The 16,446-nt window shown below is 35.8% G+C and overlaps 1 protein-coding gene across 2 annotated transcripts; it reads left to right on the top strand.

Annotated features, from left to right (window-relative positions):
• Positions 1–460: 460 nt before the first annotated feature.
• Positions 461–16,446, top strand: abcf1 (ATP-binding cassette, sub-family F (GCN20), member 1). 2 transcript variants are annotated; one of them, XM_081377066.1, is made up of 27 exons: positions 461–729; positions 1,290–1,336; positions 2,024–2,098; positions 2,215–2,341; positions 2,427–2,461; positions 3,272–3,400; positions 4,255–4,314; positions 4,580–4,681; positions 4,774–4,884; positions 8,867–8,965; positions 9,070–9,168; positions 9,374–9,496; positions 9,581–9,681; positions 9,775–9,860; positions 11,873–12,012; positions 12,108–12,256; positions 12,342–12,425; positions 13,727–13,851; positions 13,945–14,057; positions 14,134–14,305; positions 14,422–14,496; positions 14,584–14,654; positions 14,766–14,798; positions 14,885–15,053; positions 15,140–15,204; positions 15,302–15,374; positions 15,598–16,446. In XM_081377066.1, the coding sequence occupies exons 1-27, from the start codon at positions 657–659 to the stop codon at positions 15,765–15,767; spliced, it is 2,706 nt and encodes a 901-aa protein (XP_081233192.1). In that variant the 5' UTR covers positions 461–656; the 3' UTR covers positions 15,768–16,446. The 2 variants fall into 2 exon arrangements, with proteins under 2 accessions (XP_081233192.1, XP_081233193.1); XM_081377067.1 differs by lacking the exon at positions 4,255–4,314.

Genomic DNA, 16,446 nt, shown 5'->3' with positions numbered 1-16,446 from the left:
TTATATTATATTATATTATATTATATTATATTATATTATATTATATTATATTATATTATATTATATTATATTATATTATATTACACTTCAAGTTCATTTTAAGAAGTCCTTGTTATAGCACCAATACGTACTGAGTAATATTAATTATTAACATGTAACTACTAAAGGGTTAGGGTTTGGTTTACGATTAGTTGCTTGTAATTATGCATAATGTTCTGTCCCTACCATAGTACAAAGTAGTACATGTAACGTGTAACAAGGACACTAAAATAAATCATGATGTAATTAATAAATCATATTAAATTACTTAAATTTTCTGATTTTTCAATAAAATATTTAAGTGTTTTAAAGAAACAAGTTTTTCTAGAATAAAGACCTCTTTACACACCAGCACTATTTCCACGGTTACAACTTTTTCTTTGAAATCGATCATTTTAGGGAAGCCGGTGCAATACCTTTGGCGGCCTGTATGTGGATATGGCGCTGTCGCAAACCGAACTCCCGGCGTTTGCATGTCTGTGGCAGTGCGCAGATAGGCCGCATGTGATGTGAGCCACAGTGTGTGCTCGTGTTCATTGTCAGCTGTGATCCATCCCTGAGACACGTTTAACAGACTGCATTTTATTTCCTTGTGAGGGAAAAGGTTTAGCAGAAAAATGCCTAAGAAATCAAAAGAAGTGGCTGAGTGGGAGGGTGACGATGAACAACAACAACAACAGCAACAAACAGGTAAAGATTATGGATCTTTGTTACACCACAGCCTAATAATAATAGCGACATGAATATGATGCAACTATATTGAAATAGTTTCTATGATGACAGCTATGTTTTCAAATACATTTTCCTTTTATTTTGTTTAATGTAGATAAAGGGGTTGTGTTTTATTATATTGCTGGTATATTTTGCTTAGCCCATTAGCTTCGGTGCGGAGTTTGGTGTTTCACTGTCATCACTGCCATATTCGCGTTTTGATCCATGTTTCTACAGTGCGCAAGGGTTAACTGCTGATATAGTTGTGGCTTTGTTTCAAAACCTAGTGATCTGCAGTCCTTAACAGCATTTTGGGAACGTTCAAATGTGCCTAACCTCATATAATGCCCAAAATGCTGACTATTTTTGAGACAGCCGTTTTTATCCTGTACACATGACATTCTTTCAGTGGCATTGTCATTCTCTTGTCGCTGTGCATATTGTGCATGTTTATTCCAGCCTGCTTTGTCTGTCAGGTGTGTTTGTGACTGTATTTATGTTGACAGAAGTGCTTACCATAATGATATTTCTTTGTTTAGACAAACATATCAAAAAAGGAAAGAAGGATAAGAAGGGGAAAAAGAGTGTAAGTCTCCATTCACAACTTTAATTCAAAATATTTTGTTTCTTCAAGTACATTAAAATATGTAATAAATAGCTATTTATGCATTATTTGTGACCCTGGACCACAAAACCAGTCACATGGGTCAGTTTTTTGAAATTGAGATTTATGCATCATCCAAAAGTTGAATAAATAAGCTTTTCATTGGTGTATGGTTTGTTAGGATAGAACAATATTTGGCCGAGATACAACTATTGAAAATCTGGAATCTGGGGGTGCAAAAAAATCAAAACAGAGAAAATCACCTTTAAAGTTGTGCATTTATGTTCGTGCTTTTGCTGTATTCACTCACAAAAAATAAATGTTTTATATATTTACGGTGGGAAATTTACAAAATATCTGCATGGAACATTATCTTTACTTAATATCCTAATGATTTTTGGCATAAAAGAAAAATCGATCATTACCCATACAATGTATTTTTGGCTATTCCCACAAATAAACCTGTGCGACTTGTGACTGGTTTTGTGATCCAGGGTCACATATATAGGAATATTTTTGCCAGTTACTATATTTATTTAGTTATGTAAGATTATCTGAGCAACTAGCAGCACCAAATGCAATATAGCCTATTATATAATTATACCTCTGAATTGTTTATGCATATTTCAGATTTTTATCGTTTTAATTTAATTTAATTTTATCTTACAGTTTTTTGAGGAGCTGGCATCAGATAATAAACCGGACAAAGAGCAGCCACCAGTGAAAGAGGCTCAAGGGAAACAGGTGCATTATTTTAATTAATGCCAGTGTTAAAATAAATTCTAATTAGTACAAATATATTTAATGAAATTATACTCAAATAAGTTATGTTTTTGTATTTCCTTGTCATTTACTGTTAGCCTCAGAAGAAAAAGAAAGACAGACGAAAAGGGAAAGGAGGAGACGACGACGATGATGATGATTCAGAGGTCATGCAGCGTCTCAAGAAACTGTCAGTCCAAGCCAGTGATGAAGATGAGGAAGAGGGTAATGTCATAAACTTAGTTTGCGCCAGTATGTCACGCATCACAAGACATGTCTAACATTGTGGCTTATTTCTATTATTTTGCAGTTGTTGCTCCAGTCAAAGGAGGAAAGCGAAACAAAGTAAGTTGCTTTGATATTTTTTGTGGTATTTCCCTGGGATGCAGAAAAGAGTCATTTTCTCCTGCTGCACCATGTATAGAACAGTGCAATTTAAGCCATGTGATCCACGACATCAGCGTCTCTATTCATCCACTAGTGCAGGGGTTATCAAACTGTTGGTTGGGCAAAGTCACTTGGCTGCAGCTAAATTTGCGTTTCAGTGAATGACACAAACACACAAACAGTTTAGTCTAGGGCTGCCCGATATACCAACATTAAATAGAAATCGTGATATTGGCCGCGATTTAATTATATGACTATAAAGAGTGTTTTTTTTTTCATTCCTTTGTGTGCCAACTACCTACCAACACATAAGGAAACTGTAAAAAGCATCTCACAATGTACACACATGGAACAAGCATGATGACGATGAGTTTAACAACACTCGCAGAGCAAATTACAGTTCATATTCGGACCAGAGTGAGCGTGTTTCAAGTTTTTATGGATATATTTCATACTCCTTAACATATGTAAATGAAGAGATTAAAACGTAAAGATGAGTATTGACATTTTACAGTTGTACTATCAAATAAAATGTATTCTTTTTATTAAATACTCGATTTCTGTCATATGATATAACTTTTTGATTAAAATTGCGCTTTAGTAATGTCTTTTCTTAGCACAAATATTTTGGTGGGTCATGAGATAGATTAGATAATATTTTTTCTAGGTGGGTCCTGGAATGGAAACATTTGGGAACCCCTGCACTAGTGGCAGGACTAATCTAGATGGTGGAACACATCACTCAGATTTTTTTTTTTCTACTATTAGGGTGGCAACATATTTGCTGCTCTGAGTCAGGGGAAAAGTGATGATGACGATGAAGAAGATGGTGGAGACGATGACGATGACGATGATGATGACGACGACGAGAAACCCCAAAGCAAGAAGAGCTCTAAGGTGAGTTATTTCAGAGTCGGTCATTGTAGATTGAGTCTGTGTGGCTATATAATGATATCAGTGTGAGTGTCACAAAATTTAGTTTCATATTCATGCAATAATTTTTTTAGATATCAGGATTGTTTTTGTTTACCATTTTAGTATTTTACCCTCAGTAGTTAATTTTAATATGACAACATACAGCAAAAGTGCAAATACACTTATTTGAAACTGTTTAAAATAGTTTTATATGAGTATAAAATCACACTTTTCTACTTCTCAAAAGTATTTCATGCAACTACCAGTATAAATGTTATTTAGAGCTATTTTATTTTCATCATTTTTTATTTTTTGTATTGAGAAATTGCATGGAAATCAATGTTTGTTAATTTCATATTTACATATTGTCTTTTAAGTCATCAGTGGCTGTCTATACCCACACTATTCGTAATATTATCTTTATAGCTTTGTCAAATTTGATGTACCTAACCATAATACATATGCATCACCCACCACATCCTCTCTAATATTCTGTTGATTCATCTTTCAGTCCCACTCCAGCCATCCCTCATGTCCTTTCTCTCGCTTCATGACGTTCCCTGTGGAATTCATTTCATTTTGCATTCATTCCTTTTCCAGACCGGTTCCAGTGCCCTCATTGTTTCAGTCATTAAAAATTACGTTTCTTAATGAAATCATGTGATATTGGCACTCATATGTCTTGGTTAAGGGTTTCTATCTTTTGTGCGAGGCTGATTTTGCACATCATTTTATTCACACTGTATGTGTTTGATACGGAAGGAAAGATTAGGCTGCATACTGAATATTTCTACATTTATAAGGACTGTTTCTGTGTATGTATGTATGTGATTCAGGAAGTTGAGAAGGTAACCAAGGGCAAGAAAAAAGATAAGGCTAAACCTAAGATAATGAAGGTGGGTACATGGGATTGTTTCTTAAGCTTCTTCATGTTCTTATTCCTTGTTTTCCTTCTTCAAAATTCACATCGTCTACCTTTCTTCTAACTTGCAGTTTTTTTTTTTTATTGCTACATGACAGCAGTGCTTCAGTCATCACAGAAACTTAACCCCTTTCTGCACATTCCAATCTGCTTTACTAACAATATATTGCACGGTGCGCAGTGCTTTGATCACACATTTCCTTTAGGATCTTTGGTTTATTGAGTTCTCTCAAAAACAGGAGGCCTCAGAGGACGAACAAGATGAAGGGATGGAGAAAAAAGATGAGAATGAAAAGAAAGGAGGGAAAAAGGGCAAGAAAGCTGCTGCTAAACCATCTAAGGTGGGTGTCTCTTGTTTTGTTGAATGTGTTGTTTTGACAAGCCAGTGAAGGTGTAATTGTGTCTAACCTAAAGTACGTTCTAATGTTGACAGGAGGAAGATAAAGTTGAAGTGAAAGAACAAGAGAAGTCTCAGAAGAAAGATGAAGTTGAAGTGAAAGAACAAGAGAAGTCTCAGAAGAAAGGCAAGAAGGAGCAGCCAAAGGTCAGAAAAAAAATATATATACTACAATTTAAAAGTTTTAGGTCAGTAAAATGTTTATTTTTAAAGCCCTCTTTATTCAGTAGCCCCTTTCACACATATACAGTCTTTACTGGTAAATTATTGGTAATTTACCATTAATAGATCATGTGTGATCAGTAAATCAGTTCTGGCAATTTACCAGTATGAGAAGTTGTAACATTAAGAGTTAATTACTGGTATGATGCTTATGTGAACAAAGAATGAAGATAACCCGTATGAGCACGCATGAGGTGCGCTGACATAAAAAGTCTGCTTTAAGACAATCATAAAGTTCTTATGGAGATGACGTGATTATTTCGTGATTTTTACAGTATGTGTTAACACTAATGTGTTGCCGTAATTTCCCCTGAAACAGGAAGATAGGACGGGACATATCGAGCAGCTCCTCCCCTTTTTTTAAATGGCCAATAGCATTTCGTTTATATCACAGCTCAGCCTGAAAAACAAAAAGTTATAGTAACTGTTTTATTTAAATAGTTATTTTACCATTTGAAAATAAAAATATTAAATAAATGAAATTAGTTAATTATTAATTATGTTTATACTACAATATGTAATTTTTTTTGTCGCTAGGGGTCGCTAACCTCTTACACTAACAAAGGCGTAGGTTGATGATGCATAAGCGGAATTATGGAACTTGCCGTCTTGCAGATGGATCTAATAATGTTTATGGATGAGTGAAAACATTCATGTTTTTTAACATGACTGTGGTATGAAGCAGGTCGCGATTGCTAATAAGAGACCGATATCAGCACCACACGCGAGTCTCACGGATATAAAGGAATAAGGACATTTCATTCTACCGAATGCAAGTGCTGAATTACTACTCGCACAGGTCAGTTTATTTGACGAATTAAACTTGTGAGGTAACGCAGCACTGTTTCACTTGACCTAACGTTACACTATCATACTAAACAACATTTGAGTGTGTTGAAAGTTAAAATGTTATTCTATGTGTTAGTTTGTTGGCTGTATGAGACTAGCAGTAAGCTAAATCAACATTAGAATAACATACTGATCATATTCTAACATTTCATCATGTTGTTGAGCTATATAACATTGATTTGTTTTATGTACATTTGCTCATCTGTCTATTAAAGTACATGCAAGAGCGGCGTCTCTGTCAAGTCGAAGTTAGTCGCGGACATGGCGCTCTCGGCATTTGGAAAACGGCACGCTGATATTGATCCTCGTTTTAGTTCTTGTTCTTGCCATGGTCCATGATGTTTGAACGAAACAACAACAGCGTGAGCGTGCAGCTAGAGACGTAACGCAGTTGTCCAAGTCTGTCGCCATGGTTACTATGGCAGTACGAGTGGAAACCAGGAATAACGCGGATATTATGTCATTGGCAGGGGACAATGACCAGGGATGAGCAAATATTCAAAATTGTAATTTCTCTGAAATTAAAAATCTTTGGGAACTTTTGGGATATTGTACACAACTGCAGGAAATATATCACACTGCAAGTGATTTTTTGGATATTTTATTATAAAAATCTTACATATTGTACCTTTTAAATAACATGTAGCCTTCAAATATTGTTACATTAAGTAAATTCTGCATTAAAAAGATAAAGTTGGTAATAAAATGAAAACAAAGAAGTACATTACAGGTAACAGAACAAGTGGCACGTCTATTGCACTTACGCTAAGACTTTATGCACAGGGGCAATGTTAAAGGTGCCATCCTTCAAAAAAAATAAATTCATACACCACATTCCATACCAGACGGGGGCAGTATACCTCCAGAAAGTGAGTTGGTCTACTCTAGAGTATGAATATGACATCTTCAAGCTACTCCCCTTCACCTTTACCAGTGAATATGTTCATATTCGTTTTGTTCATATTACATTTTTATTGTTAGTTTAAATTACATTAATTTGACAGACAGCATTCGCTGATGTTGACCAAGCTAGCGCCAACGTAACTTAATCAGAGCTGCCAACTCTCACGCATTCACCGTGAGACACAAGCAATTGACACTTTGCACACGCTCTCACATCACACATCAATTTTCTCACGCACAGAAAAATCGCGAAGCAAAGAGGACACGGATACCGACAGACTAGACAGAGCAGGTTAGTTATGATATAAAAAAAATCTCAGCTCTAAGATTCTGTCAATTTTATTACTGAATTCAAACAATAAATACCGTTTTGGCGCTTGTAATTGTTACACGACAGATCCCTATCGCACGTGAACCGATCAACTCTACTAACGTTAGCTAATAGTAAAAAAAACACGAACTCTGTTGAAAGATACAGTAGGCTACAACTTACCAAAATGTATTCCTCATACTCATACATAATATCGACCAATCAGTGTTTTTTATCAGCGTGAAGAGGTCAATAACACAGCTGGAGAACAATTATGTCAGATTTACCTCAGGAAAGCCATTTAATAAACATAATATAGGTCACGAAGAAAAAAGAGCTATAGAGATTGTGCTATGTGTACTATTACAATACTATATTTATGTGCGTTATATATACATTTATCGAACAGCCTTCGATACGTTTCTATGTTATAACTTCCCGAAAAAACTACACAAACATATAAAACAAACTTCTAACGAAATACTAACAGCATCTTACTTACCAATCCAAAAGAAATGTTGCAAGTTTGGAGTCGAACCTCATTTCTTTCATGTCCATTAGTTGTCTCCAGCGATGGAAAGCAGTGCCAATGTTTACTCTAGTTTTGTTCCTTTTTTTTTATCAGATTTTATTTGAATGTAGTAGTGGGCTGTAGGCTACTTTCCACACGATTGACATCAGGTTCAAGTATGCCCACAAGCCGTGCGAGTTATTCGTGTATTGCATGTTTGACTGACTGGTGGTTATGTTGCCCGCATACCGCCTCCCATGGCCGAAACTGGTATTACGACACCTGTCGGGCCGTGGCTAGTAATGCTAATGCTAATTAAGGTTGATATCTCTGCAGCACTATAACTTGACATTTTTTTAATGACATCATCGCCCTTATTTCTTCTCATTCTTTTGATGCGTGTAGGTCATTTTTTGGATATTTTTACCTCAATTTTTACATATTGCACCTTTAAGACTAGTTCTTAAGACAGTTTAAACAATCAGTCTTACTTATCCAATTCAAACTAGACCAGTCCACCTTTTTATGTAACTTACTTCAAAAAGTTTGGACCAGGCTTGAAGAAAAAATTAGATTACTCTGTTGCTACATGAAAACTTTTGAAACGCCTGTGTATTGGACAGATTAACCACTTTATCTGTGATGAAATATGCAAACACTGTGCATTGCAGATCGGTTTAATCCAGCATTTATAATGTTACAGAATACTTCTATTTCAAATAAATGATGTTCGTTTGTACTTACTTTCGTTACTTTTGTACTTAAGAGTCCTACAATTTTTTAGCACGGTTTCCACAAAGTATTAAGCAGCACAGCTGTTTTCAACATTGATAACAATATGTGACCCTGGATCACAAAACCAGTCACAAGTAGCACGGGTATATTTGTGGGAATAGCCAACAATACATTGTGTGGGTCAAAATTATCGATTTTCCTTTTATGCCAATAATCATTAGAATATTAAGTAAAGATCATGTTCCATGAAGATATTTTGTAAATTTCCTACCATAAATATATAAAACATTTATTTTTGTGAGTGAATACAGCAAAAGCACGAACATAAATGGACAACTTTAAAGGCGATTTTCTCAATGTTTAGATTTTTTTGCACCCCCAGATTCCAGATTTTCAATAGTTGTATCTCGGCCAAATATCCTAACAAACCATACACCAATGAAAATCTTATTTATTCAGATGATGTATAAACCTCAATTTCAAAAAATGTACCCATGTGACTGGTTTTGTGGTCCAGGGTCACATATTAGAATGATTTCTGAAGGATCGTCTGACACCAAAGACTGGAGTAAATTCTGAGTGTTTTGGTGTGTTTTCAGAAAGGGAAGCCTGCTCAGCCTGCTCGCCCTCCTCCTCCTCCTAGTGATGATGATGATGAAGAGGAGGAAGAAAAGAGTGATGACAATGACACAATGATGGTACAAAAATATTCTCTTATTTTGTATTCCTAATATTCGAAATATCCAAGTGTTCATTAATCCACTTTCATTTCTATCATCTTATCCTATTTCCTGTCCCATAGAGTGCAGAGGATGGGCTCGCGGCTGAGCAAGCCAAAGAGAAACCGGACGACCCTTTTGCTAACTTGAGTAAAAAAGAGAAGAAGAAGAAAAAGAAAATGGTAGCGTATGCAAATTTTGAAAACTCTAATTAATGTTTATATTAAAGAAGGACAGATTGCTCTCAATCGTTGTGATGTTTGAATATTAAATTTCTTTTATTTTAATATTTTCAGTCTTCATTTACATTTAATACTTTAGTTTTTTTAGTAGTTTTAGTTAACAATAGTAACACTGATTGTAGACTCTTCCTCCTGCGATGTACAGATGGAGTATCAGCGTCAGGTGGATAGTCTGCGTGTTCAGGACGCTATAGAGGGAGACTTCTCCGTCTCTCAGGCTGAGCTGTCCTCTCGACAGGCCATGCTGGAAAACGCCTCGGACATCAAGGTTAAGACGACTGGGAAACTTTCCTCTGAGCCAGTTGATAACACTTAGCACTGTGTACTAAATGATTGCCATTTTATGTTTTAGTTAGAAAGATTCAGCATTTCAGCCCACGGTAAGGAGCTGTTTGTTAACGCAGACCTTCTGATTGTGGCTGGGAGAAGATACGGTCTGGTTGGACCAAATGGGTGGGTTGATGGTTTTAATTTGACACATTACTACATTGCACTTAAGATTTAGGTTGCTTGTAAAACTGGTTTCTTTACTCCTGTTTGAATCAGGAAAGGGAAGACCACTCTACTGAAGCACATCGCTAACAGAGCTCTCAGCATTCCTCCCAATATTGATGTCCTGCTTTGTGAGCAAGGTACAGTACAGCAGTGTTATGCTAAATCAGATATATTTACAATATATGTGTACAATAACAAATAAAATAAAAAAATAAAAATTCGGAAAAAATAACATTACAATGTCCAGAAATAAATTTCAGTAGTACACTAGGTTTAATTGGTTGTTTAATTAAATCTGCTAATATATATATTGTTAGTGCCGAGAATTTTCACGTGAATGAATGCCTAAACAGTCCCTCCAGTTTTTCGCGATTCCGCGATCGCTGAATACAACGCAAAATCAACAAAATGTCGAATTTTTTTCTGAACTTGCAGAACTTGATCCTGCATAATTCCTAATTTAACTGCAAAATAATCACAAAAAAATGAAAAATACCTCACAAAACATTAAATTATAATCACCCAATTGAAATATCTCTAGTTTAATTAAAGTTTCAATGCATTTTTACGTGGATACAGATGTTGCAGGAAAAGGGGAAACTCCTTTTCCTCGATTAACTGATGCGCATTTTGCAGGCTGCAGCTGCACAGTGAGTGTCTGGCTCACTCATTGGCTGTGCTGCGGAAACTGCACATCCAATGGTGCGGGCGCCTCTGACGTGTGCGCCAATGAGCTAGCATCACACCATTACACAACAGAGCCCGCCAATGGGGCGCGGCCTTAGCCCATATTATTCTTTTACCGTCTATGATATTAGTCCCCGAAAAATGCCATTTTAGCAGGTTTAACGACTGAAGCGACAACTTGCCAGGTTTCTATAGTGCGGCTGGCTACGCAATACTCAGTCCCTAGTCTCAGGAAACTGAGGTTACGATAGTAACTGTGAAGTTCCCTTTCGAACTGTCACTTTGTATTGCGTTGCTATACGCAGTGGGGACGCCATGCAAAACGCCGCACTATAAATAACTGGTTGCCTACTGCAGCTCAGGAGAAGCCTCGACTCAGGATTTACACACAGTTCTACAGTATAAATTACTACACCTGTTGTTAATATTTACATAGGTCAGGTAGAAAAATTGTCCATAGGTTGTTTTAAAAGTTAATTTGATTAGACCAAAATAAACCAAAAATCACACAAAAAAATCGTGAAATCCTGGAGGGACTGCCTAAATCCGCGAGACTTGCATACATACTTCAATGGTCTTGTGGTAAAACTTTTCATTTTAATTTCATATCGCGGTATTTTAGTACATCAAGTTAAACTAAATGTAAATGTTCATTTTAATTTTACTTGATTACTAAAATATTTTCTTGTTTGCTTTTGTCATTTTTGACAGTTGTTTTGTTGTTACAGTTTTTGTTATTTTTTTTATTTCATATTCAGTTATTTTGACAAAGTTAAACTAAATGAAAATGTTCATTTTAATTTTACTTAATATTTTTGTAATTTTCTTGTTTGTTTTGTCAGTTTTATATATCGTTTTAGTTTTTATTCATTTTAATTTCACATTTAGTGATTTTAGTACATCAAGTTAAACTAAATGAAAATGTTGCTTTGGCAACGAGCATTTCAGTTAACATTTCTTTCATCTTAAGTAACACAACTGTTTTTTTATGGGTTTAATTAGGGTCAAACCAATACCTGAACGAGTCAGATACCGATACTTCATTTTTGGTACTCGCCAATATTGAGTACCAATACCTGTATTTTCATTGATTTTACCTTTTTTTTTTTCATGCTTAATTGTGCCTGTTAAAATGTATTGTATGACACATCCGACCGAACTACAAACTTGCGATATCCGCGAGAAAGGGACGTGTGCTGCTGGGTACACGCGCGCATCTTTGCCGCTGCACGCTCAATTCACTTAGTGTATTTCACTCATCAGCTCTCGCACAGCAGCTATACAGGCGTATTCTGTTAATTAAATACATTTACTTACACATTTAAATTCACATCTTGTATGTCTTTGTCTGCCTATTCCCAATTTTGTTTATCCCCACTTTCCTATTTGAGCTGTCTATTATTGGTATGATATGATACCAATTGTGAAATCCCTTAATACTTTTTTCTTTGTTGTTCCTCAGAGGTGGTAGCGGACGACACTCCTGCAGTTCAGGCGGTGCTGAAGGCAGACACACGCAGACTGAAGCTCCTGGAGGATGAACGGCAGCTACAGAGTCGACTGGAGAAAGGAGACGACAGCGTGGCCGAGAGGCTCGATAAGGTCAGATGAGAGTAGCTTACTGAGATCCTGTATATATGCTGATCCATGGAGTAGTAAAGGATACCTGTGTGTGTGTGTGTGTGTGTCGCTCACAGGTGTATGAGGAGTTGAGGGTGATCGGAGCAGCGGCAGCGGAGGCTAAAGCTCGTAGGATCTTGGCTGGTCTGTCTTTTACTCCAGAGATGCAGAACAGACCCACCAGGAAGTTCTCTGGTGGATGGAGGATGAGAGTGTCCCTGGCTAGGTGTGAATATATTCATTTTATAATTGTTAATTAAAGTCTACACTCATTGTCATGAGATATTATATATTATTGTTTTTCTGTGCAGAGCGCTGTTCATGGAGCCCACTCTGCTGATGCTGGACGAGCCCACTAACCACCTGGACCTTAACGCTGTCATCTGGCTTAACAAGTAATTATTCTGCTTTAAGTATCAAAACAAATCCATCTAGTTGATGTATTTATATTTCATGCAAATTATAAAGTGCCTACTTTTTCATAAATGTTCCCAGTTGATGGTGCCTTTTGATCATATTAAGTGTAGTTCACACTGATTAGATCACTAGAGGTCGTCAGTGACTTTATATCACTTTTGACCTTATTATCATATTTTCCAGAAAATAAGTCGCAATGTCACGATGGGTCTAAATTGCATTGTTAGCAGGGGGAAACACAGATAAGTGTCTAAGTCACATTTTATTATTACATTCAGAAATCATGCAAAAATACAGGTAAATTAAACAAAATGTTTACAAACATAAACACTATAAACATGAACATATTTTAGTTCCCCCTTGTTAAAAAATGTAACGTTATTCAGAACAGAACAGGTATTAAAAAGTATAAAACAAACAAATTATATTGACATTCATAATGAACTACATGTATTATAAACGCAATATGTATTATTATAACTATAATTATATAACTATATAGTTATAATGTATTATAACGCAAGCCATAAAATAATTTATTTGTGATGATAACAAATAGGATGTACTAGCTCTGAATATAAATTTAATTAATTTTTTTTACAAATAAACAGTTGCCTCTAAAAATAACCAATATAATAAAAATATAACTATAAAATATTGCATCCTATCATGAACAACATTACTTTATGGTTAATATATTTGCTGTTTAACACAATTAAAGGGTTTGTTCACAAAAAAAAGGAAAATTCTGTCATTTACTGAATGAAAGTCTTGACAGTTGAGTAAAAAATGACAATTTTCATTTTTGGGTGAACTAAACTTTTAATGCAGTTAACACAGCATTTGTTATTTCAAAGTACTTTCATAGTACTGCTATTAAACCGATATTTAAAATATAAAATATTTAAAATGTTGTTGCCACATTAATTAGTAAATCATGATTAATCACGATTACAGAAACATCTGCAATGTATGACAACCCTATCTTATATACTTATTATTATATCCTATCATATAGGCAGTAATAAACCTACACATTTAAATTTACTACACTTGACTACAGTCTTTTCACCTATTGATAGTAGCTGTTAATTTTCATAATGTTAAACATTTCTTAACATTTTTGTATCGCTGGACACACAATGCATCACAAATGGTTGCTGTCACTCATGTTGCCACTGCTCAGCAACTCTCTTGTGACAATGATTTTTGGTCACTTTGTCATAATAATTGCTATATGGTGCTCAGGAATCACCTCACATCTCATTTTCTCTTTTAGTTACTTGCAGAGCTGGAAGAAGACGCTTCTAATTGTGTCCCACGACCAGAGTTTCTTAGATGACGTCTGTACAGATATCATGCACCTGGACAACCAGAAACTCTACTACTATAGGGGCAACTATCGTGAGTTTAATTTTTGATTGCCGACTCTTATTAAAACTGCTCAGAGAAGTTTAGTTATCTAACTGTATCTTTTGTTTGCTTGATGTGTCTTAGTAACGTTTAAGAAGATGTACGTACAGAAGCAAAAAGAACTCCTGAAGCAGTACGAGAAACAAGAGAAAAAGCTCAAAGACCTGAAGGCTGGAGGAAAGTCCACAAAACAAGCTGTGAGTCCTTGACATTTTACTTGATTTTTTTTTTCTTCTGAAATACTGCTACTCATTCCCCATTCTTCATTTTCAGGAAAAACAGACGAAAGACATTTTGACGAGGAAACAGCAGAAGGGTAAGAAGAAAGGCCAGGAGGAGGAGAGCCGTGAGATGCCAGAGCTCCTCAAGAGGCCGAAAGAATACACAGTCAAATTCACTTTCCCCAACCCTCCTCCACTCTCACCACCAATTCTAGGCCTTTACAGTGAGTTCATTTCTATTTTTCCTGTCTCTTATAACTTTCACTCTGTAGAATCATGTTTTTATTAAACCTGTTGGGAAGTGGTGACAAGTTTGTTGTTCCCTCTCAATCACTCACAGGTGTTGACTTTGGTTATGAAGGCCAGAAGCCTCTGTTCAAGAATGTGGACTTTGGAATTGACATGGAGTCCAGAAGTAAGTCTCATATGTCTACATACATTATGACTGTCTGGTTAATGATGGTGGAAAATATGCTCACAAGAGATCATTTTTCTGTTTTAGTATGTATTGTTGGGCCAAATGGAGTTGGTAAGAGTACACTCCTCCTGCTTTTGACTGGAAAATTAAATCCTGTAAGTACCAGTTATATTTATGAATTTGTAAAAAAAATAAAAATAAAAAACAATTCCCCCCAAGTTTGTTGATTTCTTTAATGGCACTAATTAAGTTCTTTTTTATTTTAGACTAAAGGAGAGATGAGGAAGAATCATCGATTGGTAGGCCAAATGTTTAAAATCATTCTTATTTTTTTCCTTTTCTTGACTTTTGGGTAATTGGTTAATTCTTCTGTCTGTTCCTGTAGAAAGTGGGGTTCTTCAACCAGCAGTATGCTGATCAGTTGAACATGGAGGAGTCTCCCACAGAATATCTCCAGAGGAATTTCAATCTCCAGTACCAGGACGCCAGGAAGTGCCTGGGTCGCTTTGGGTTAGAGAGCCATGCACACACCATCCAGATCTCCAAACTGTCTGGTAAGCACTATAGAAATGCATTCATGTATGATTCAAAGTCATTTGTCCTTCGTAGACATTCATTTTTTTTTTTTTTTTTTTTTTAGGTGGTCAGAAAGCAAGAGTGGTATTTGCTGAACTTTCTTGTCGGCAACCTGACGTCCTCATCTTGGTAAGGAGTTATGTTGTTTTAAATGTCTTATTCAAGATTTTTCTACTAAAATGAGTTGTTTAACATTCTTTCTCAACCTCTCCATGCAAATGTACAGGATGAGCCCACAAATAACTTGGACATTGAGTCGATTGATGCGTTGTCAGAAGCCGTCAATGAATACAAAGGGGGTATGTTTCCTTCTGTATTTGTTTCCAAAATAGCACAACACTGAGTCTAATAATATTGATCTCATATGCCTTTTTTGTGGATAATAATCTTGTGTGCATGTATACCGATTCATTGATATTAACATACCTTGTACCTGCAAGATTTTACTTATTACAGTGATTTTTAAGGTAGAAACCAGGGGGGAACATTTTAACATCTAATAATTTTTTATTTATTTTTTAGCTGTGATAATTGTGAGCCATGACGCCAGGCTGATCACAGAGACCCAGTGCCATATGTGGGTAGTGGAGGACCAATCAATCAACCAAATTGATGGAGACTTTGAAGACTACAAGAGAGAAGTTCTGGAGGCCCTTGGAGAAACCCTGGTCAACAAGCCTAAAAATGAATAACGACTGGTATTAATAACAAGATTGTCAGACTACATTACTGAAGGGCTTTTTTGTTGCATCTAAGTTGCAAATTCTAATAGAACCAAAAAGTTTCTTGTTAAATTGACTGATCATTCAAACTCAGCACCTGCATGCAAACTCTGTTGGGTGATGTATACAAACCCTAGAGTCACAGTGTTGGTGTAGGATGTTTTCCCCCATGCCTTTTAGGTTAAGACTGAATCCAAATCAGTATTTTTACATACAATTTATACACACAGCGCTTGTTCTTTAGTCACGATGTCTGACATTCTTGTATTAATCTTGCATTCAGGCCATATCATTACCAGCTGTTTATCTCTGATGCAGTGCTATAAAACATATGTCCCATCACATGTGAACAGAGGGGACTAGAGGTGTGCAGTTTGATGTGTCTGACTGCTGATGCATATATTTAGTGTTAAACTGCCTTTGTAGAATGAGCACTTTGGTTTAGATCATTAAATCATCATGGTCTCATACTAAACCAGCCCCAAAGAGTTTACCATATATATACATATATGTGAGTTCAAGCAATGATGCTATCTGTAGTTCATCTGTCTTGAATGATGATATTAACACATGACTATTAACTTGATTTGAATATATAGTGTACATCCAAATTTCATGGAAAAGCAAATAAATGATTTTTTGCAACAAA

Source organism: Scardinius erythrophthalmus (assembly GCF_964197995.2).
Source record: "Scardinius erythrophthalmus genome assembly, chromosome: 10".
In the NCBI taxonomy this organism is placed as follows: domain Eukaryota; kingdom Metazoa; phylum Chordata; class Actinopteri; order Cypriniformes; family Leuciscidae; genus Scardinius; species Scardinius erythrophthalmus.
The sequence above is the reverse complement of the archived record's forward strand: the minus strand, read 5'-3'. Positions and strand labels throughout refer to the sequence as shown.